Below are 24,164 nucleotides of genomic sequence, written 5' to 3'. Positions count from 1 at the left end.
CACCCTCCCCTGAGCTGCAACCATCAGAGCCTGGGTCAAGTCATCCAGGGATCTCCAAGATCAGCACCCAGACAGAGCTGGGATCACCGGCCAGGCTGACTCACCGACATCAGCACCCGGACAGAGCTGGGATCACCGGCCAGGCTGACTCACCGAGATCAGCACCCGGACAGAGCTGGGATCACCGGCCAGGCTGACTCACCGAGATCAGCACCCGGACAGAGCTGGGATCACCGGCCAGGCTTACAAACAGCAGGATACAAACAGTTGTAATCTGAGGACTGCCAGCAGTTGAGGGAATTTATTTTTCTTCACAAGGGGATAAGTGAATTCAATTTAGATTCAGATTTAATGTTTTGTACATGGATATTACTTGACAACATTTATAAAAACACAAACAATTCTTAATAATATGCCATTGCATTTTAAATGCATAGATAAAGATGAATATTTCAGACTTGGTCACAATCCTTACATTCGGTATTTGACTTGAAGTTGCTACTTTTGTTAAAAAATTATACTTAGTGGTATTTGACTTTACTTACAACACAGTGGATAAATGTTTTGAAGTTAGTTCAATGATAAGTATCACTAAAATTTGAAACAAAATAGAAATGATTAACTTGCAATAAAGATCCAATATGAACAGATGGTGTATTTATATTTACAATAGCTATTGTCCATAAATTTGCAAAAATTCATATGATTTTAAATCATGAACATAGTAATACACCAAGTGCAAGACAATTCTAAGGTGATAAATAATAAGAAATTAGGATACAGATTGAAATAACAGACTTTAATTAATTACAGAATTCTTACACGGAACATAATGTAGTCCAAGCACTAATCATGTGACAATAATAACATTTTGATACAATTAGACTTGCAACACAGGAGAAGTGAGGTGGATAAATCGTCACTTCTTGGCAGCAGTTTCTTTTGCAGATTTAGGAAAGATGCAATTAATCCCAAATCAAACAGCAACCAAGGGTTAAGCTATCCTGAATTTAAGAGTGAAAAATTGTGTGATTGAGTAGTGCCCAAACTATTTAATGCTACTAACACATGCAAAATGTTGGAGGAACTCAGCAGGCCAGGCAGCATCTATAGAAAAGAGGAGACAGTTGACATTTCGGGCCGAGACTCTTCATCAGGCAAAAACGAGTTAGACCAAGAAGGTGGGGGCAGGAAGAAATACAAGGTGATAGGCGATAGGCGATAGGCGAAACCAGGAGAGGGCGAGAAAGGGGCTTTGCTTCCTTCACTATCAATGCTGCCCTCACCTGCACCTCTTCCACTTTGTGCAGATCTGCCCCACCCTACCCTACTGCCATCCGACCGGGGATAGATTCCTTTTGTCCTCGCCTACCACCAATGTTCCTGCTCATTTGTAATGAGCGGTGTGCACAAATTTATCGCCCAGTGACAACAACATGTGCGCACTGAATAATTTATTCAATAAAACGAGTATAATTAAGTCAGTTCCAAGCCAATGAGGTAGAGGGTGACAAGCTTTTGTGTGCAGTTTACATTCCTTTATGCGCTTGTGGCAAAAGATGTGTTCACATGCGCACACCTTAGAGGGAATTATGGCCTACCATCCCAGTAGCCTCAGCATCCAGCACGTAATTCTCCATAATTTCCGCTATTTCCAAGCACCATCAAGCACACCTACTCTCTCTACCCTCCGTTCCCCCCACCTTTCCGCAGGGATTGCTCCCTATGTGACCTCCTTTGTGCATTTATCCTTCCCCTCCTGGTACTTATCCTTGCAAGTGGTACAAGTGCCATACCTGCCCCTACACCTCCTCCCTCAGTCTAATTCGGGGTCCCAAACAGTCCTTCCAGGTGAGGTGACATTTCACCTGTAAGTCTGTTCGGGTCATCTACTGTATCCAGTGCTCCTGGTGCGGTCTCCTGTATGTTGGTGAGATGTGACGTAGATTGGGAGACCGGTTCATCGAGCATCTACGCTCCATCCAACAGAAGAAGTGGCATCTCCTGGTGGCCACCCATTTCAATTCTACTTCCCTTTCTCAATATGACATGTCAGTCCATGGCCTCCTCTAATGCTGCGATGAGGCCATACTCAGGCTGGAGGAACAATACCTTGTATTCCATCTGGCTGGTCTCCAAGCTAATGGCATGAACACTGATTTCTCAAATTTCTGGTAACTGCCCTCCCCCCCCTTCACCATTCCCCATTCCTATTTCCTTCTCTCACCTCATCTCCTTACCTGCCCATCAGCTCATTATAGTGCTCCTCTCCCTTCCCGTTCTTCCATGGTCTTCTACCCTCTCCTATCAAATTCCCCCTTCTCCAGCCTTTTATCTCTTTCACATATCAACTTCCCAAATTTCACTTATCACCATGTATTTCTTCCTCTCTTCCACCCAACTTCTTGCTCCAACTTCTCATCTTTTTTTTTTCCCAGTCCTGATGAAGGGTCTCTGCCCAAACCGTCGTCTGTTTACACCTTTCCATAGATGCTGCCTGCCCTGCTGAGTACCTCCAGCATTTTGTGTATGTTGCTTGGATTTCCAGCATCTGCAGATTTTTTTTCATATTTAATGCTATTTGGGGAGGGAGGGAACGTCGACTCAGACCTTGAGAGGCCTGCGTTGGGCATTTTTGTTGGCACGTGGCCAAGTGGTTAAGGCGTTCGTCTAGTGATCTGAAGGTCGCTAGTTCGAGCCTCAGCTGTGGCAGCGTGTTTGTGTCCTTGAGCAAGGCACTTAACCACAGACTTCCAATCTGCGCCTTGTAAGGCATGAAAGTGCCCGACGCAGGCCTCTCATGGTCTGAGTCGACGTTTCATTCCCCTAATGCTATTTACTTCCTCACAAAGTAAAACATTCACATTTCCCAAAATTCAGATTGATATAAACTACAATGAAATACATCATGTCAATTTCCTAGGGCATCGTTACATTGAAATCAGAATTCCTTAACTCAATAAACAAAATTGCCAAACTTTTTTTCATTAAAATAACATCTTATCGAACACTGAATTTGTTGAACTTCAAAAGTAAAACACACATTTCATAAAAATAATTTATCCATTAGTCTTCAGTAAAATGATGTATATATCTTGTAATTTAAACAGTACAAAATATTTATTCAAAAGAGAATATAAAAGGTATTGAACTTTACATAATATGTAATATGTAACACAAACCGAGGTTCATAGATACTGCAGCTAAAAACAGGTGTAGTTGGTAAACAAACTCATGAAATATTGTCACTGTCAAAAAAAAAATTCCTTTACAACTAGAAATGTGGTATTTATCTGTTATTTTATCATAATTTTCTCTGATCCAGCATGCTTTCCTCCGTAGCGGATTACTTACTAATCCAGAGCAACTGGCCAGTGTGCTGTAAAATACCCACACTTGTAGAATGTAAATTTCCAATATTAGTAAAGAATTCTAAAGCTAACAGCTTAAGTCTCCAAGTGGTACATAAACTTAAGATATATCTTGCAAATGTATTCATTAAAAAATCATTGTAGCTAAATGTGATATCAGTGCCAACTTGTTAAAATAAAACTAAGCTAAACATATTTAAACTGAAAGCTTGAAACCATGTATATATGGTATATCATTGCTTTGCTGTTGATCCATTTGCCCTGGACTGGACACCACCGAATCTAAATGATTGAAGGAAAGTTCCATTGTTGTGCTCGTTCTACAAAGGTACATGATGCATGACTGACTTTGGTGTGCAGACATCAGCTTTTTGAGAAAGTGAACATCACTCAACATTGTCTGGGCATCACATCCATTTGTTACCACCCCCTGTAAAAAATGTTAAATACCATAATGGTAACTGGTATCTAAACAGCTTGTGATTGCTTAATAGAGGGTATTGGAATTATTAGGACAGATTATAAAATCCATTATTCCATTTTTTTTGTTATGTCATAAATACGGTAGAGAAAGACCATTAGAATTCAACAAACCAGTCTGATCCTAATGGTCACATAATGAAGAAACCTCTTTTTTGCTTTCAGTTTTGTCTGATTCTATCCTGTACATCGATCACTGTGTGAAAATCTAATAGTTCTATTCTTGTACTTTAAAATAATAATGTGCAATAATAAAATATCCTATCTTAGAAAGATAACTGCAGTCATTTGTTAAAATGTGCTCTCTGTTGCTCTGTCTATATGGGACAAGTCTACTGTGAAGTGTGCAGCAGATCTGGGAATTATTCAGCTTTCTCTTTGATACTGTTTCTGGTGTAGGTGAACAAACTGACAATTTTGTTATGATGCAAAGATTTTTCAAACATACCACACTGCATCTTCCATTATTCCACCAATCTGTACATTTTTCCATTTTGCTTTTATTTCCAGTTTCTGATTTCACTACCCTGTTGGTTCACTATTACCTAAACTGAAACTTTGTATTGTCGGTGTCCAGTATTTCATTCTGTCCCAGGCAGGTAGAGAAAATAATTTTTACTGACAATTCTATTATTTACATTGTGCCTCATGCATTGGAGCTGAAGTGTCCAAATGGGTGTCAGTAAGTGCCATCATAGTGAAAGTGTAAGGAAACTTCATTGGGGATTGTGCCAGTTCTATGAAAGGAAAGTACGTTTATTGACGTTAGTAGGTATTTTTCAAACAAGTAAGAAGGAATAACACTATAACAGAGCATTGTTCTTGGAAAAGTCTATATGGAATTAACTATTCTATTGAATTAAAACAATTGGCAGTTATTAACTTACTTAGCAAAGGAACCTTGCAAATTTATATAGATGTACAGTGGGGAGCATTTTGTCTGGTTGCATCATAGCCTGGTTTAATGCACAGGATCGCAAGACAGTTGTATCCATCACAGGCAAAATGCTCCCCACTATCGAGGATATTTTTAAGAAGTAATGCTTCAAGAAGGTGGCATTCATCATTAAGGACTCCTACCATCTTGGTAATGCTCTCTTCTTGTTTCTACTATCAGGGAGATCCAGGAGCCTGAAGACCCACACTCAATGATTCATAATCAGCTTCCTCCCTTCCATCATCGGATTTCAGAATGGTCTGTGAGCATCACCTCATTGTTTTTTTTGTACTATTTACTTTGTCATTGATAGTAATTTAACATCTTCGTACTGTACTACTGCTGCAAAACAGCCAATTTCAAGTCATAATAAATCTTATTCAGATTTCAAGAAACATTTTCTGATGCATGGACTACATCACCTGTCAATCTGAAAAAAAAATGGTAACTTTGACTTTATGGTTTAACAATCTGGAAGGTTAGAAGTTAATAGCAAATCTATCACAATCTAGTATCCAAAGCTATACCAAACTACGCAGGAATATAGTTTAAATATATGTTCACAGTCAGACCAACAGCTTAATTTGTTAAGGATTGGGAGCTCTTAATTCAGAGAGCATTAACTGCACTAACATGTACCCAGGTCTAGGAAAACTAATCGTTTATTTAACTATCTACTTACTAGAAAAAAAATGAGGATCTATATCTGATCCTACTTGAGAGGAACATAATTGAAAGTGCCTGTCAGTACTTTACACCTGATTGTACATTCACTTCAAAAAGCATTGCAGTAATGACTGATCTAGCTGGAGTTTGAAAACACATAGGAGTCAGTGGTGAGCAGTCTTTCAAGCCGATAGGTAGAATAACAGTTTCTTAAATATTTCTGTTAAAGTAACATCACAAGAATAACTTGTGTGCAGATGAGTAATTCAACCCCTCAACTAAAGCCTGAAATTATTAGGCAATTTGATTTTTGGTATAAATTGACTAAAATAACTAGAGGAAGACCAGAGTGGGAAGAGTTTGTGTAACACTTCCCTGTCATTACAAGCAGTCAGTGCTGAATAAACTTGACCCAGTGACTTTGTGCTTTTCTATAACTTGAGAAGCAAGTGCAGTTAAAGTTGATTTCTGGTGCAGTGGGTTGAATTAGCCACTTTTTTTCCAGAGGTTAACTTTCCAATTCTTCACAAATTCTTTTGGAAACAAGCTTTATGCTTAATGGAAGACATGTAATTTTCTTATTAGAGAAACATCAACAGGAGAAAGGTAACTGAGGTATAGTTGACAGAATGCTTCAATAGTATAAAGCGTAAAATTGGAAACAACTCAGAGGGAACACAAAGACTGTGGTTGCACCTGACTAACTTTAGACCCAATTCTAACTGAGCTGCAGCATAACCAAGCAAGGAAAGTTGAAGTGGTCAATCACATGCATTCAATTCTTAACTGTTATTCTGCACACAATACTTAGCCCTTATGCCACAAAACATGTACTCAATTCTTTAATTTACGTTAATTCACTTCTTTGCACAGCTCCCCCTCCCAAAAAAAATCTATCGTTGTGCTTTTTTTTTAAAAAAAAGTGACCTAACTCAAAGTAAAATAACTTCACATCCATTCTTATGCGTCTTAGTACAGCTCAGGAAAATTGACACCTGGTTTTTGAGTAGAAATTTCAATTGTGATAGCACCATTTTTTTTTTCTCTCTGGCATGCAGTCCCTCCACATGATATCAGCAGTATGCGAACACCAACATTTAACTCCAGGGTCATTTTTAAACTCACTGGATCTGAAAAAACAACAGTACTTACTTACTCACAAAGCCTTAACTAACCCCATCTCGCATCAAATTGTGCTATTTATAGAGTCAAAAGCAAATGCACTATTTGCCTTCCATGACTTCCTGCGATCCCCAGCACAGCACTATGTGCACAGGGATAGTTTTGTTGGTGGAAGTCAGGCTGTATACCTCAAATTTCTTTGCCTTCGTATCATTCTAGGCAGCCAGTCTCTGCCACATTTCATAGTCTTGTGCTTATTCTTGCATTAGAGAGAAGAATTCATTCATTTTGCTTTCATGCCACAGGGTGGGGCAGATGGGAAGGGACATCTGCCTCCAAAGTCCAGATGTTTATGGGGAGCTTCATGTGGTATGACTTTTTTAAGAATGCCTCCCAGCAATATCCAGTCTGGAGCATGTCGAACAGGCCTCTTGCACAAAGAATACAGCTCTATCAGGCAATATCCTTTGCCAGTCTTCTTTGGCCATTTGGAAGCAGTCTGTCGTCACCAGTCCTATCACTACGCCATTGATTAGTAACACCGCTCCTGAAACATTGCAATTGAAGATCATATCCCTTAAAATATTACAAACACCACACTTGATCCACAGTGCTGATGTGACGCCACAATAAAAACGTGGTAAAGCAATTTCCAGCCCTTCTTCCCCCAAACAAAATTAAATGTAAGTTCCAAGTTTATATAAAAATGACAATTGCACTAACTGCAGCACTTTCTACAACTTAATTTGCACTACTTTTGCATGAAAATGTGCAACCAGAAAAACAAAGGTTTCCAATTTTCTACTCATAACCCTTAAAATAATTTTGCCCTCCCCCTCACTCAAAGGCTCTTTTCATGAACACAAAGGAATAAATGCCAAAGTATTTCTTCCTTACATTCTATTTACAAGGTACCTAACTGCATGTACTTAAATGTTGAACAGCACAAGATTTTAAAATAAGAACCCAAACTATGTGCGTCAGCAGATTTGCAGGAGATGCTGCAGTTAAAGTCCAGGTGTATTATTTCTGATTCACTTCACGAATGCTTTCATAATCACTCTCTCCCAGGCAGGTAGACTGGTTTCCACCAGACTCAATGTTCTGTTCTGGAGGAGCCTCTTTCAGACCACTGATGGCTTCGTATCCTGGATCAATATCTTCACCTCCAGCATCCACAGATTTGTTTTGCTCTGGAACTTTTGGTGCTCCTTCAAGCTCACTGACAGATGCATAAAGATGGTTGGGTGTAGGTGGCAGTCTGCTAGCGGTCACCTCCTCAATACAGGCATATCCAGCTTCTAACTCCGTATCTGTCTGATGCCATTGCTGTGATGATTTAGTCACAGTGGAGTACATGGCGGCAATCTGGGGAGAGACCATTTACATTATTAGAATTCTAGATGGGCAAAGCAAGAGACTTCAAAATATTTTCTCTACGTAGCTGAAAAATATTACTTTCCACACTTCTGCTGACTGAACAACAATAACCCTAAAATTAATACACATTTTCCCAATTGGTTTATAATAATTTATAATATCTCAGCTTTTTTTTTGATAGCTAAACAGCTTAAGCATCACTTATTGTAGCAGTCACTTTTACTATTAATGACAACAGGATATACTATGAATTATTTTTACAGGGACAATTTACAAGGATGTTACCAGAACTTAACAACCAGAGTTATAGAGAAAGGTTGAATAGGTTAGGAAATGTCCTATTCCCTGGAGTGTAGGAGAATGAGGAGATATTTTATGGAGCTATACAAAACTATGAGGGATATAGATAGGTTAAATGCAAGCATTAATATACGTTAATTGTATATGTCATCACACTACCAAGTGATACATAGAAACATAGAAAATAGGTGCAGGAGTAGGCCATTCGGCCCTTTGAGCCTGCACCACCATTTATTATGATCATGGCTGATCATCCAACTCAGAACCCTGCACCAGCCTTCCGTCCATACCCCCTGATCCCTGTAGCCACAAGGGCCATATCTAACTCCCTCAAGGTACATATGTACCTTGCTAAAAATAAACTCAAAGTTAGACCTGCATTTTGCACTCCCGTGTCTTCCTTTGAATTGGTTTAGTGTGTCGAAGTCACAAAACATAACAATTAGAACCAGAAGTCATGGGTTTTGGGTGAAAGATAAACTGGTTAAGGGGAACATGAGGGGAATCTTCTTCACTCAGAGGGTGGTGAGAGTGCGGAACGAGCTGTCAGGGCAAGTGGTGGATGCGATTTCTATCTCAACTTTAAAGAGAAGTTTGGATAGGTACTGTACATGGATGGTGGGGGGCGGGTATGGAGGTCTATGGGCCAGGTACGGGTTGATGGAACTAGGCAGAATAATAGTTTGGCACGGACTAGATGGACTGTGTTGTATTGCTCTATGACTGTATGAGAAAAACACAAAATCGGCTAAATTAGGTGAAGAGTTCAAATGTCACACTTTTTCACAATATTCAAATAAATCAACTCAACAAGAATACAGATAAAGGTTGTTATTTCTTTCTGTGAATTTCAGATGAGTATGAACACTGCTGTGCAGATTAATTCAGAGCAAGATACAATTAAAACAGAGGTTCATTAAGCACAAGGACTGAAGGTGCAGTTATTAAAATTATAGAAAAATTAATAAAGGTAGCTAAATTATATGCATGCATGCTCACTAACAAGATAGCACAAGAGAGAGGGATAGTTGTTTCCACTGTAAATTTGATTGGAAATTGGAGTTATCTCAGAGTAACTTTTAAATCCATAGAACAGGCTCCCAAAAGAGGTAGTGGAATAAAAAGCACTGGTAAACACAAATATAAATCTGATACTTTATTTCACATTATTGCAAGCAATAAAGTGGATGGTAATTTGGGAAATTACATAGTTAAGTATAGTGTGCTAACTTGAGTTATCCTGGCAGTTTTCAAGTATGATAAACGAAATTCAGTTGCAGCTGTAGGAATGATTTAATTAAGTTGTTATACTGAAATGAAAACAGAGACACTGGAGGTTTGAAAGTGTTTCAGGCACACAAAATCAGATGTCCACATTAACATTGCTTTCAAAAAGCATCCAAATGAAAACAAATCTCATGTTTAGCGTTCCACCAATAATTTCTTAAACATTAAGCTTGCTTTGGTACATTGGAATTAACGTGATGTTTATAGACTTATCACAGAACTTCCCAAACCCCTGTAAACTGAAAGAATAAGGACAGCAGGGGACTGGAAACGTCACTTTTCAAACCAAAATCAAATCAAGTTTAATTATCATTCAAACCATACATAGATACAGCTGAACAAGACAATGTTCCTCTGGGGCCAAGATGCAAAACATTCAAAATAGCAAGTAAACACTCAAAAATAGTGAGTGACGTAATTCAAAATATTGAGCAAAGAAGCATATTCACTCAAAAAAAATCCTATATAATCACCCAGAGGCATCCTTCAGAACCACACAGCTTCCAGACACAATATCCTTTCCTTCACCATCAATGTTATAAGGGAAGATTGAATATGTTAAGACTCTTATTCCTTGGAATGTACAATATTGAGAGGAGATTTGGTAGAGGAATACAAAATTATGAGGGGTATAGATAAGGTAAATGAAAGCAGGCTTTTTTCACTGAGGTTGGGTGGGATGACAACTAAAGGGGCATCAGGGTGAGGATAAAAGGTGAAAAGTTTAAGGGGAACATGAAGGGAAACTTCTTCACTCAGAGGGTCGTGAGAGTGTGGCTTGAGCTGCCAGCACTAGTTTGATTTCAATGTTTAAGAGAAGTTCAGCCTGGCACATGGATGGTAGGGGTATGGAAGGCTATGGTCCCGGTGCAGATCATTGGGAGTAGACAGTTTAAATGGTTCAGCATGGACTAGATGGGCCAAAGGGCCTGTTTCTGTGCTGTACAGTGCTCTGGGAATCCTTTCATTGACTGGAATGGAGTGGGTTTATTAAGGTAACTCATGACTAGCACCTCAATGGCACTCAGAGCAGGATTTAAACACTAGCCTTGATATCCAAGGGGAAAAAAAAATGGTAGGTCAATTCAGTGACCCGTGTCAAAGCACTTAGCAATTAACATTATTTGCGAACATACTCCACCCTCCCCGTCCCAACTGTTTTTTTGTACGGCTGTCTCCCGTCTTTCTTTACAGTCTTGATATGAAGAGCTCTGACCATTTCCCTCCGTAAATGCAGCTTGACCTGCAGAGTTTCCACAAAATTTTGTGTGTTGCTCTAGGGAGCTGCATTTGGACTTTCAGAAGGCCTCAGGGTGCCATACAAGTAGAAGATAATCAGCATTAGTGTACATGGGCTTGGGGATAAAAGCTAGTGTGGATTAAGGACTAGTTAAAGGGCATAATGAGCAGAGATTTAGCGTAATGCTTTACAGATCGGGGTTCGATTCCTATTGCTGTCTGTAAGAGTTTGTCACCACATTGATTTCCTGTGGATGCTCTGGTTTACTCCCAGCATTCCAAAGACATATGGTTAGTGTTAGTGAATTGAGAGTTGTGGGCATGCTACTTTGGCACAACGGTGACATTCAGCACAATCCCTGCCGATTTGAATTGACACAAAAGAAGCATTTCACTGTATGTTTCGATGATAAATAAAGTTCTTCTTCATCATTTTCAGGTTGGGAACCTCAACAGAAAAATGAGACGGGGGGTGAAAAAACATCTTTTGAAATGGTCAGAAATTGAGAACCGCTGGTTTTCAGAGGGACGTGCTCTTCGTTACACGTGAATCTTTATGTAGACATGCCGGTATGGCGAGCAGTTAGTGAGGTCAACAGCACTGCGGTTGGATTTCAATGCGAGAAAGCCATCTCACTGCAATAACACCGTGAAACCACACCCAGAAGGTTGGGTATCAAAGTGCTTCAGAGGAAGTGCAAGAAAGGTTCATCAGATGCACATCCACGTGTCTTTTACAAGGACAGATTAAGCAGACTGGACTGTTCCTCTCTTGAATATAGAAGAATGAGACGTATTCTCATTGAAACCTAAACTGTTTTTTATTTTCTAAAGAAAACAGGGTTTGATTGGCTCACTGCATAGTAGGTCTAGAAACTGGATTTTGGAGTCTTAATGTAACAGAATTGTCACAGATGAGAAGAAATTTCTTCATTCTTATGGTAGGGAATCCTTTACCCAAGGAGGTAGTAAGATACAGACACAGGTAAAATTCATGATAGAGATCAATAGTTCTTTTGGATATTGAAGAAATCAAGTGATGTGGGTTAGTACAGGTATCCCCCGCTTTCCCAACGTTCGCTTTACGAAACCTCACTGTTATGAAAGACCTACATTAGTACCCTGTTTTCGCTTTCAGAAGGTGTTTTCACTGTTACGAAAAATAAGCAGCGCGCGATAAAAGGCAGCGCGCGCCCCGAGCAGCTGCCCTCCCCCGGATTCGGAACGGCATTGCTTTAACGTGTGCCTGTGAGCAGCCGTTTGCAAGATGAGATCGAAGGTGTCGGAAAAGCCTAAAAGAGCTCGTAAGGGTGTTACACTTAGCGTAAAACTAGACATAATTAAGCGTTTCGATCGTGGTGAACGAGTAAGGACTAAGTGAGTTTGGCTTGTGGAAGCTGATGAAGATGATGTTGAAGAGGCTTTGGCATCCCATGACCAAGAACTGATAGATGAAGAGCTGATGCAATTGGAAGAGGAAAGGATAACAATCAAAACCGAATGCAGTAGCGAAAGTGAAGCAACTACATGAGATTTTCGCTGCAATGATAAAGTATGACTTTAATTTTGAAAGGGTACGTAGGTTTAGGGGATATTTGCAAGATGGTTTGAGTCCTTACAAAGAGCTGTATGATAGAAAAATGCGCGAGGCTCAGCAGTCAAGCAAGCCTTCCACATCAGCCACAGCAGATGACGAACCTCGACCTTTGACATCGAGGCGGGCAGTCATAGGAGAAGATGAGCTGCCTGCCCTAATGGAAACAGACCACGAGATGACACCCCAGTGTCCCACCACCCCAACACCCAGGCCGCGGACAGATACTGTACTGATTCGCGGAGAATGCAGCAGTAGCCGGGAGGCACACAGCATATCTTCAAGAAAAAAGCCGAAATAAACATGCTAATTAATTAGGTGCCGCCCCACACGTAAATGTCAGCCCAGATCAAAGGCGATGCAATCGGCAATCGGCACTGATCTGGGCCGACAATTACGTGCCGGGCGGCACCTAATTAATTAGCATGTTTATTTCGGCTTTTTTCTTAAAGATGTGCTGGATGCCTCCCGGCTACCGCTGGACCCCTGCGTGTCTCACGGCAATGTATCGCTCGGCAGCCCGGAGGGTGGGGGCCACTGCACCACTCAACCTGCGACGACTCAGTCTAACACACCGTCATCAGTGTGCTCGGCACTGTCTTCCCAATTCCAGTAAGTGATACTACACTGTATATACATTATTTCTACTTTATATAGGCTGTGTATTTTTACCTGTTATTTGGTATGATTTGGCAGCTTCATAGCTTAAAGGTTACTGGAGAGTGCTTGCGCCGTGTTTTTGCCAACAGTGCTCGCATGAGATTTTCTGCCGACGGCGCTTGTGTGAGATTTTTGCTTCGGCAAACAGTGCAGTAATGATTGTGGAAAAGTATTTCTACTTTATGTAGGCTGTGCATTTATCATATCATTCCTGCTTTTACTATATGTTACTGTTATTTTAGGTTTAATGTGTTATTTGGCATGATTGGTAGGTTACTTTTGGGTCTGCAAATGCTCACAAATTTTTCCCATATAAGTAAATAGTAATTGCTTCTTCGCTTTACGACATTCCGGCTTACGAACCGTTTCAGAGAAACGCTCTACCTTCAGATGGTGGGGGAAACCTCTATATGGAAAGTGAGATGGAGGTAAAATATCATGTGGTCATATCAAACAGAAGACCCGGCACAAGTGTGAATTGTCTAATACAAAAATCAGGTGCAGACCATGCTTTATCACACTTCAATGTACTTAGGAGTCAAATTAGTGCTTTGGAGCAACACATTTGTTATTGTATATTCTATTCTGTATGTTTGTGGAATTATTAATTCTGTAAGATTAGTTTAAAGTCATGATTAAAATGCTTTATTCCATACACCCTTGAGAGAAGGCAGTGGGTAATAAATCCAAAAACTGTAATGCAAGTTGGTGAACCTGCAATCTGAACATGGCACGATACAACAGAATTAAATATTAGAGCAGATTACTGCACTTGTTAACTAAGGATGGTAATTAAGCAATAAATTAAACCGGGTGAAAAAGCTGATACAATCTTCTCAATGAATTCTGGAAACAAACAAAGCTATAGTTTTTGCAGCTTAATCTACAGAACACCGTGACACAAATAGAAGAACTAATATTTCTGCTAACTGAGACTAGGGCTGACTAAAATTAGTAGCATCCATCATCAAGAGCTCTCGTAGTGCTCAGCTCTTGACAGAATTTAAATACCTCTACAAAGATGTTAAGGATAGTTACGTATTCAACCACTTAAAGCCACTTCATTTAGCAACGTAATGAGTCAGTGAATTTTTCCAAAGACAGTTCTTCCACCACTGTAATCCCGCAGATTGTAGATTTGTAGAATACAAGGAAATGTGTAAACACCTAATGTTACTTAAACCTGAAGAAAAATGTATATGTGGTTAAAACAGGGATAATTGTGAGGCAGGTAGAGATCTCTCAACTGCGCTCACAGGCCTTTGGTTAAGGAATGCAAAGCATTCAAATTTACCAGTGAATGTAAATTATGTGGTTTCCCTTCCACCACCATTGAGAACTACTGAGAACCATATACATGAAAGCAAAGAGCATGTGACTGCAGTGACTGCTAATAAAGGAATGTTAATTATGGGGATCATTCTCCACTACTCTACTTGCCCAAGTTTGTCAGCCAGTTATTAATGGCCAAGAGTACGGGCAACATCTTCCTGCTGTGGATGTATGAAGGTATTATGGTGCCATGTTCATCCAGCTAAAGATCAGCAAGAAAGCCTTAAAGGGAAATAAGACTACTAAGTTGCTTGGGTGGACAGGTGAGGAGGTTGGAAAAGGAGAGCCGGTAAACACAGTTAGAAAACCCAACACTCAAGTACAATGTTTCTTGGGAGCCAGCCAAAAAGCACAGTTACAGTAAAATACACATCGCAGGAGGAACAGCATGGGCTCATTAAAAGGCTTGGAAGAAGCTCTCCAATGCTTGAAAACACTTCAAAGTCCATTACTGAAGCTGGGGACTTAATTCTGTGATAAATTAATGGAACAACTCAGTCTCTTGTGATTTTGAACAAAGGACAGATTTTTGCCTTTCACGTTGGTTTATGGTCATACATAAAAAAATCCAAACCTTGTTTGCACTAGAAACCGAATAACTATTTTTTCAGCATAAAATACCGGAGGAAGCTCTGTAATGGATGAGATGTGGTGAAGGAAATGGAACACTTTCACTGAAGTGAGAGTGCATTGAAATACCTGCAGGGTTTTTGAAAGACCATTTGACCATACCAGCAACCTTTCTCCCCAATCAATTTCAGTGCAATTCTGGAGTCAGATTGGATGGCACACAAGGTACAGTTCTAGTTCAGAAACAAGAGAGAATCTGTAGATGCTGGAGATCCAAGCAATACACACAAAATGCTAGAGGAACTCAGCAGGAAAGGCAGCATCAATGGAAAAGAGTACAGTCAACATTTTGGGCCAAAACCCTTCAGCAGGACTGGAGAAAAAAAAAAGAAGAGTAGTAGATTTAAAAGGTGGGGGGAAGGGGAAACAGAAACACAAGGTGATAGGTGAAACTGGAAGGGAGAGGAATGAAGTAAAGAGCTGGGAAGTTGGTTGATGAAGGTGATACGGGGCTGGAGAAGGGGGAGTCTGATAGGAGAGGACAGAAGGCCATGGAAGAAAGAAAAAGGGGAGGAGCACCAGAGAGAAGCGATAGGCAAGCAAGGAATTAAGCTGAGAGAAGGAAAAGGATATGGGGAATGGTGAAGGGGTGGGGGCATTACCAGAAGTTCGAGAAATCGATGTTCATGCCATCAGGTTGGAGACTACCCAGATGGAATATAAGGTGTTGTTCCTGCATTCTGAGTGTGGCAGTGAAGGAGGCCACGGATAGACATATCAGGATGGGAATGGGAATGGGAAGTGGAAGTGGAATTAAAATAGGAGATCCTGCTTCTTCTGGCAGATGGAGCATAGGTACTCGGCGAAACGGTCTCCCAATCTACATCAGGTCTCACTGAGATACAGGAAGCCACTCCAGGAGCACCGGACACAGTACATGACCCCGACAGACTCACAGGTGAAAACTCACTTCTGCTGGAAGGATTGTTTGGGGCCCTGAATGGGGGTGAGGGAGGAGGTGTAGGGGCAGGTGTAGCACTTGTTCCGCTTGCAAGGATAAGTGCCAGGAGGGAGATTAGTGGGATAGGATGACTGGACAAGGGAGTTGTGTAGGGAGCGATCCCTGTGGAAAGCAGAAAGTGGGGGGGGGGAAATAGGGAAAGATGTGCTTGGTGGTTGGATCCAGTTAGAGATGGTGGAAGCTATGGAGAATTATGTGCTGGACACAGAGGCTGGAGTGGGGTAGCTGAGAACAAGAGGAACTCTATACCTAGTAGGGTGGTGGGAGGATGGGGTAAGGGAAGACGCGTGAAATGGAAGAGATGCGGTTGAGGGCAGCGCTGATGGTGGAGGAAGGGAAGCCCCTTTCTTTGAAAAAGGAGGACATCTCCTTCGTTCTGGAATGAAAAGCCTCATCCTTTGAGCAGATGCGGCAGAGGCAGAGGAATTGAGAGGAGGGGCTGGCATTTTTACAAGTAAAAAGATAGCTAGAGGTAAAGTCCAGGTACCTGTGAGAGTCCATGGATTTATAATAGGTATCAGTAGATAAGCTGTCTCCAGAGATAGAGACAGAGAAATCGAGAAAGGAAAGGGTGGTGTTGGAAATGGACTAGATAAATTTGAGGGCAGAGTGTAAGTTGGAGGTGATATTGATGAAGTCGACGAGCTCTGCGTGGGTGCAGGAAGCTGCACCAATACAGTCATCAATGTAGTGTAGGAAAAGTGGGGGACAGATACCAGTGTAGGGCTGGAACACAGAATGTTCTATGTAGCCGACAAAAAGGCAGGCATAGCTGGGACCTATGCAAGTGCCCATGGAGAAAGGAAGCGGGAGGAGCCAAAGGAGAAATTATTAAGAGTGAGGACAAGTTCTGTTAGATGGAGGGGAGTGGTGGTGGAGGGGAACTGGTTGGATCTGGTATCCAGAAAAAAAAAAACCAGGGAGCTGTGAGATCTTCCTCGTGGGGGACGGAGGTGTATAGGGACTGGACATCCATAGGAAAAATAAGACAGGGGCCAGAAAACTTAAAATCATTAAAAAGATCCAGAGCATGTCAAGTATTACGGATATAGGTAGGAAGGGCCTGGCCTGCTGAGTTCCTCCAGCATTTTGTGTGTGTAGCTCTAGTTCAGTGAGAGGCAATATAAACTGAGCTTAAGATCTCTCCTGTGGTTACCTTAAAAACAAATTTCCCATGTGTGCAGACCGTTAAGAGTTTACTAGGCAGAGATAGAGTTTGGCGCATGCACAGGGTGGCCAATTGCAGCTGGCAATATTTTCGGAGATTTGATCATATGATCAGATGACATACAACTTTGGTAGTATTCCGACATTTTTGCATTTAATTACATTATTGCTATTGAAATGAGAGACGCTTGAAAAGGTAGGAAGCTTCCAGGGAATGCGGCATGATAGGAACGAATAAATTAAGAGGTCAAGAGCACCGTTTCTGATGCAAAACTAGAAACGCGAGGGTCTTTGATTCTGTTAGAAATAATTAATCAAAATACATTGATAACCAATTGTAAAGTCAGATTCACCGTGTTATTGTTGCTTTAGGATCAGAGGGCACAGCCTCAGAATAAAGTGATATCCCTTTAAAACTGAGGGGAGGAGAAATTTCTTCAACCAATGGGAGGTGAATCAGTGGATTTCAATGCCACAGAGGGCAATGGAGACCAAGTTACTGAGTGGACTTAAGGCAGAAATTGATTGGTTCTTTATTGGTAAGTGGGTTAAGGTTTACAGAGAAGATTTGGGAGAATAGAATTGGAAATAAAATCAGCCATGATTTAATGGCAGAGCAGACTCAATGGGCCAAATCTGCTTCCATTTCTAAGGGTCTTATAGTACTGAAGTATTGGAGAAACGCCCATTTTTGTAAAGTCATCTAAATGCACTGTAGAATAAACAAACCAACATCAGCGTAAATCAACATTTTCCTCTCCAAAATCAGGAAAGATACACTACTTTAGCTGAAACAAGAGTATCAGGTCACAAACCAGATGAAAATGTGAAGGCTCCAAGTAGGTTCATGAGATAATTACTGGATAAAATAATGGTCATAAATTGGTGGATAGAGATTAGAGAAGCTAGGGTTTCTCTCCTTTGAGACAAGGCAGTTGAGAGAGAAATTGAAGAGGTGTTTAAAATCGGAAAGGCACAAGGCAGTATGGGAAAAGGAAAATAGCCCTCAATAATGAGAGGGGACAAAGAATGATTGGTGAAAGAGTCAAAGGTTACTTAATGAAAATGTTCAGTTGTGTTCTGGAATCAGTATTGAAACCAGAAGGGAAACGGATAGGGATCAGGGAGAAAATAGGTGCCACAGTAGCGTAGAGGTTCGCACGATGCTATTTCAGGTCAGGGTGTCAGAGTTCAGAGTTCAATTCTGGCGTCTTCTGTAAAATTGTACGTTTTTCCCGTGAGCTTGAGGGTTTCCTCCCACAGCGTGCCAGTTAGTAGGTTAATTGGTCATTGTAAATTGTCCTGTGATTAGGCTAGTGTTAAATAGGTGGGTTGCTGGCTGTTGTTCCATATTGTGTCATTACATAAATAAAAAAAGTACATAACACACACACATTCAAACTTCGGAAGACCAACTAGATCGAAGGAGGCAAAGGGTTACACAACAGGTCTGATAAATACAAATTATTCTTGTTTGTAAATTTTATTTCTTTTTGTAAATCACAGTCAGTAGCATCAATGAAAAAATGTCTAGCATTTAATTTATTTTTAAAATTGTAGAAGAAAATTTCAGATAGATGGCGATTCGTAGGATAAAAGAGCAAGTGCGATCTATAGACTATAAGACAGATATTTAACAATGCAATACTCATCTCAGAAGATTTTAATTTGCACAGTTTCTCTGGAAATTAATTTGCTTTAATGAAATGCTGTTTAGTTTCTAACAACACAAACACTAAGTATCGTTTCTACCCATTCTATTGTATTATTCAATGCATTGAGGTTGGTGTGCAAGAACAGGATCAAAGTAAGAATGTTTAAAGCTATAATTTTCTTTCAATTTTATTCTCATCAGCAAAATGAATTGGTACAGGTTAAAAGAAAACTCAATTAAATGTATTTTATCTGCTAATTGCAGGAACTTGCTTTTTTTTCCCCTTTTCAGCTAAAGATTGTTCAACAATTCAATCAAATTTTATTTATGGCATTTGAATTATTAGTCACTTTGCAACTAAACATTAATAGGCTGTTAAAATTATAAATCTTTCAAAATTAATTTATGTAATTCTGGTGTGGTTTCCTTGGAAACAGGATTGAAAGAGTTCGATGTGATCAATAGCTCCACCCATTCACCCATCCCACCACCACTACATACACATCACCTAGCTTTACCTTAAAAGAAAATGAAACTCAGGGTTGGATATGGTGATGTTTATGTACTTTTCAAAGTAAACTTATTGTCACTTTGTACATACAATCAGTCTGTGTAAATAACTGTTACTTGTTCATTGGGTTTTATAGGATTGCTTTCATATTGGATTTTTTTTGTGTTTTATATCATGTTCTTTTGCTTATTGTTTTTATTTATGCTTCATCGAATCTGGAGAGGCAGTCACTTCATTCTCCTTTACACTTATTTACTGAAGTTTGACGATAAACAATCTTGAATCCCCTGAAAGTTAGAAGTGAAAGTGCAATTTTGTTGATGAAGATGTGCCAATCTCACGGGAACAGAGCCACAAGTAGACGTAGCCTTAAATCTATAGAGACATAAATCCTCAAAAACTGCCAGTCGTGCATTAATGTAACTGGAACTGGTATTAAAATGAGGAAGAACATTTTCTGAGAGGGTCAAGGAATGAGTTTAGCTCTGCAGAGCCACAATTCTCTCCCTCCTCCCAGATAACCAACACATTGAAAAGGCAGCTCCCTTTAACTTCTTAGGAGGAAAGCACTGACTTTCCTTGAAAACACAATGGATCAGATTGACTTTTTAATATTTCAACTTCCTTGTGTTGTGAAATAAAAGCAAAGCCGAATGCCTGAAGCCAGGAAAATACACTCAGTGGCCACTTTATTGGGGACACTTGTATGTTAATTCAGATATCTCATTAGACAATTATGTGGCAGCAACTCAATGAAGAAAAGCATGCCGACATGGTCAAGAGGTTCAGACCAAACATCAGAACAGGGAAGAAATATGATCCAAGTGACTGACTGTAGAATGATTGCTGGTGACAGATGGGATAGCTTGAGTATCTCTGACACTGCTGATCTCTTGGGATTTTCATGCACAGCAGTCTCTTGAGTTTGCAGAGAATGGTGGGATAAACAAAAAAAAATCCATTGAGTGGCAGTTCTATGGTGAAAATACCTTTTCACGTGAAAGTTCAGAGGAGAATGGGCAGACTGGTTCAAGCTGACAGGAAAAGTGACAGTAACTCAGATAACGTGTTACAACAGAGGTGTGCAGAAGAGCACCTCTGAATGCACAACACATCAAACCTTGAAATGGGTGGGCTACAGCAACAGAAGACCATACTGGGTTCCACTCCTGTACCTAATAAATTGGCCACCGAGTGTCTATAATGACCTACATGAGAGAACCTGCAGATGCTGGAAATCCAAGGCAACACACACAAGATGCTGGAGGAACTCAGCAGACCAGGCAGCATCTATGGAACAGAGTAAACTGCCGACATTTTGGGCCAAGACCCTTCACAAGGCCTGGTCCTGATGAAGGGTCTCACCCTGAAACGTTGACTGTTTACACTTTTCCACAGAGGCTGCCTGGCCTGCTGAGTTCCTCCAGCATTTTGTGTGTGTTGCCTTGTATCTAATGACCCAACCAGAACAGTCACCAAACTACCTTCCACTCTGGGCAGCATACTTAGGATGCTGTTGAAATTACTGAATCAGAAACCTGGACTGGAAAGTCTTTAAAAGGTGCATAGAAGCTGTTTCTTTGTTGTGTGTTGAGTATATTTCTTCACACCCTAACCTCACCGACCACCCCCCCTCCCCAGTGTTTTAGCATTTATCTGGGTGGTGACTGAAGTATCCTCATATCCCCTGGACCGTTGTGTGAATGTGGGTGTGATAGATGCTGAGGTCAGACTGGAGGGAGGAACAAATCAAACTGCTACTGGAAAAAGGCTCTCTGCTCCCCACCCATCCCAGCCATTTTCACAGGCCACCTTATCCTTACTGATAAATTCAGCATCCTGTCCTTACTTCTGCAGGAGATCCAGCAAGCCAGCTTTGCGAAATTCACCGACTACTATTATTCTACTTGTGGACGTCTGATGTTGCTGCAGACCATACCAAGCATAGCTCAACATAAAGCAGGCTGTATCAATAACTTGCAATTATTCTGACCCAGAGAAAGGCAGCCTTGTCTCTGTCCATACAGGGCACCATCACTCAGACTCTACAAAACAAACCCTCTCAAGAATAGATACAGTACTGGGAGCAGCCAGCCACTGTACTTCCATTGGTGAAGTTTTCCTTCTCAGCCACAGGGGTGCACAGGAAACTAGCTGGCTGGAGCACTATAATCCTCAGTGCTGCTGTGTGGCTTTGCTGATAATCAAAAATGCATTGTGTCAGAAATGTTAACTATTTGCTCAAATTATTCAATGTTTTCAAATTGTATTGTATGCATTTCTGTAAATTAGATTGGCAACTGGTCAAGACTACTGCCTTTGCTTACTGAAAGCACTATTTCTGTAAAGAATTGCTGAGAGTATGACACTGCATTTAACTTACTGAAAGTAAATACTGATGAGTTTAACTTTCCCTTAGTTTTGCATGTTTTTAGCAATCTACACCTGCTTATATTTGTTACTATAAAGCTACATTTGCTTCTTTAAATTACTATCTCTGTGATTACAGTGATTCGGCACCGCAGTCTGATCTTTTATGCCTCTCCGAAACTGCCTCCAACAGGGCTACCATGGTATAGACCCTCCTCTCGCAGTAAGCTCCCAACTCTAGACTTTGCATCATACAGCATTTCACCATCACCCTCACTCTCTTCAGACCATTGGAATTCACTTGTGAGCTTGTTCTTCCTATACATCCCAAATTTTATACACTTCTCAGGCCAAAATTGTACACAATACTCGGCCTCACCTTTGCCTTAGCCTACAACTCCAAACCCTCACATCAGCATGGAAACACGTCCTTCTGTCCAACTCACCCATGCCAACTGTGTTGCCCAGCAAACCAGTCCCATCAGCTTGTATTAGGCCCAAAGCCCTCAAGACCTTGCCTACCCACCTACTATTCTAAATGGCTTTTAAAAATTGGCTAATATGCCCATCTCAACCACCATTTCTGGTAACTCATTCCAAATGCGCACTGTCCATTACATGAAGAAGCTGCCCCTGATATACTATTTAAATCTTGCACCTCTGATTTTAAACTTAATCCCCCTTACTTTTAGCACCACCTTCCTGGGGAAGGGACCATGTCTCCTCGTTACCTTACATACCTCTATCAGCTCGCCCCTCAATCTCAGACGTTGCAGAGTCCTAGTCTGTGCAACCTCCTCATAACTCAGGCCCCAAGTCTGAGCAGCACAGTGATAAATCTTTCATGTACTCTTCAATGTTCAATGACATCTTTCCTATAACAGGGTAATCAAAACTGCACACAACACTCCAACTGCGCCTCACCAATGTTAGGTATCTGCAATATAACTTCCCAACTCCTATAACCAATGATGAATGTCAGTATGCCAAACACCCTCCTCACTACCCGATTTACCAGTGACTATACTTTCAGCAAACTCTGCACTTGCACTCCTAGGTACCTCTGTCCATAGCACTCCCCAGGGTCCTCCTATTCACTGTACAAGTCCTACCCTGCTTTCCTGCCATCAAGTTGTAAATTAAGCAACTATCAATGAGGGGTTCCCAACCTGGAGTCCACCCAGAACCCTTGCTTAATGGTATTGGTCATGACATTTAAAAAAGTTGGGAACCCCTGCCAGAGAAACTTTTTTTAGTAGCAGAAATTTTTTTCCAAATGATCCGAGATTGCTCCAGAGGGTAACGAGTTCTAATTGACCTGAAGGTGCAACTACTTACAGTAATGAGACCTGTGGTCTTAAGCAGCCCATCAATATGGACACAGTCAGACAAGATGTATACAGTGGACTCTGGCTAACTGAGACACCCCGGAGCCAGTATATTTTGAACCAATTAAGCAGCTGCCCCATTTAGCAAAGTTTCATAGAAATAGTTAAAGAAGGTATAAAAAAAGAAAACTACCATTTAACTGAGTAACAAGTTATGTACTTAAATGAAAGGCAGAGCAAATTAGAACACTATCAATACTACTACAGTACTATAAAAAATGTGTATTAGTTCTAAATAGTTATCAACAGAGGAATTCACCCAGTGTACGCAGCGTGTTCTTTTGACTGACAACTGTAAATGAACAGAATCAGCACAGACACCTAGTGCAGATCATGCAATGCTTTCAACCTCTGCATCCTCCACATCTTCATTTTCATTTCAACATGCAAGATGATTGTTGATAGCTTCAAATTCTTCGTAATTCCTAACTTGAAGTAGTGAAAACAGTTCCTTTTCACTCCTGGCCGTTTCAGGCATCTTCAAGCCAGAATGCTTGAAACCACAGTGAGTAAAACGGTTCTGAATTGTCTTACTGCTTATTTCTCACCAACAATCAGTGACCAAAATCTCTGCTTCCTGGACACAGACACACACAACTGATGCTATTTAAAAACCGTTTGCTCTAAGCACAGCGTAGTGTCTAATGGCCACACAAGTGCATGCGACTGATGCTAGTTAGAAACTATTTGGCAACAGTCTCTTGCCCCTATTAAGTGTCAGAGTGTCCCAAATAAATGAAAGGAATCCAGGCTATTTGCTCGATTAGCTTTCGTTCTTTCGTAGTTGTCCCAAATAAACGGCTGCCCTGATTAACCAATGGCCCAGTAAACTGGAATCCACTGTATAAAACTTGCAGCTGCAGCGGTGGACAGCACTCTCAGCCCAGCCCGTGCCTTGTGACGCTCACATTCACATGGTTCTCAGAGACCAAACCCTCGCTGCAGCAGGGTTCTCCACAAACCACAAAGGTCCACGCGTGACAAGTGGGCTGCAGGCAGCAGAAAAAAACAGACTTTGTGACTCAAACGACTTCTGACCCTCATACTGAGATTTTTGGAAGAAGTTAAAATCGATATAAATAATGAAAATAATATTTAACAAGAGATTCTGTAGA

At 40.8% G+C, this 24,164-nt stretch overlaps 1 protein-coding gene across 8 annotated transcripts in view; it reads right to left on the bottom strand.

Moving 5' to 3' along the window:
- Nucleotides 1-347: 347 nt before the first annotated feature.
- pag1 (phosphoprotein membrane anchor with glycosphingolipid microdomains 1) overlaps nt 348-24,164 on the bottom strand; it is a 167,218-nt gene continuing 143,401 nt past the window's right edge. For all 8 annotated transcript variants that reach the window (XM_072252993.1, XM_072252973.1, XM_072253038.1 and 5 more), the window contains one exon: nt 348-7,944. In XM_072252993.1, the coding sequence (XP_072109094.1) occupies nt 7,600-7,944 (345 nt within the window). In that variant the 3' untranslated portion in view covers nt 348-7,599. The remainder of the gene's footprint in view (nt 7,945-24,164) is intronic.

Source organism: Mobula birostris, chromosome 1, assembly GCF_030028105.1.
Source record: "Mobula birostris isolate sMobBir1 chromosome 1, sMobBir1.hap1, whole genome shotgun sequence".
NCBI lineage: Eukaryota > Metazoa > Chordata > Chondrichthyes > Myliobatiformes > Myliobatidae > Mobula > Mobula birostris.
This window is presented reverse-complemented; position numbering and strand designations above follow the sequence as displayed.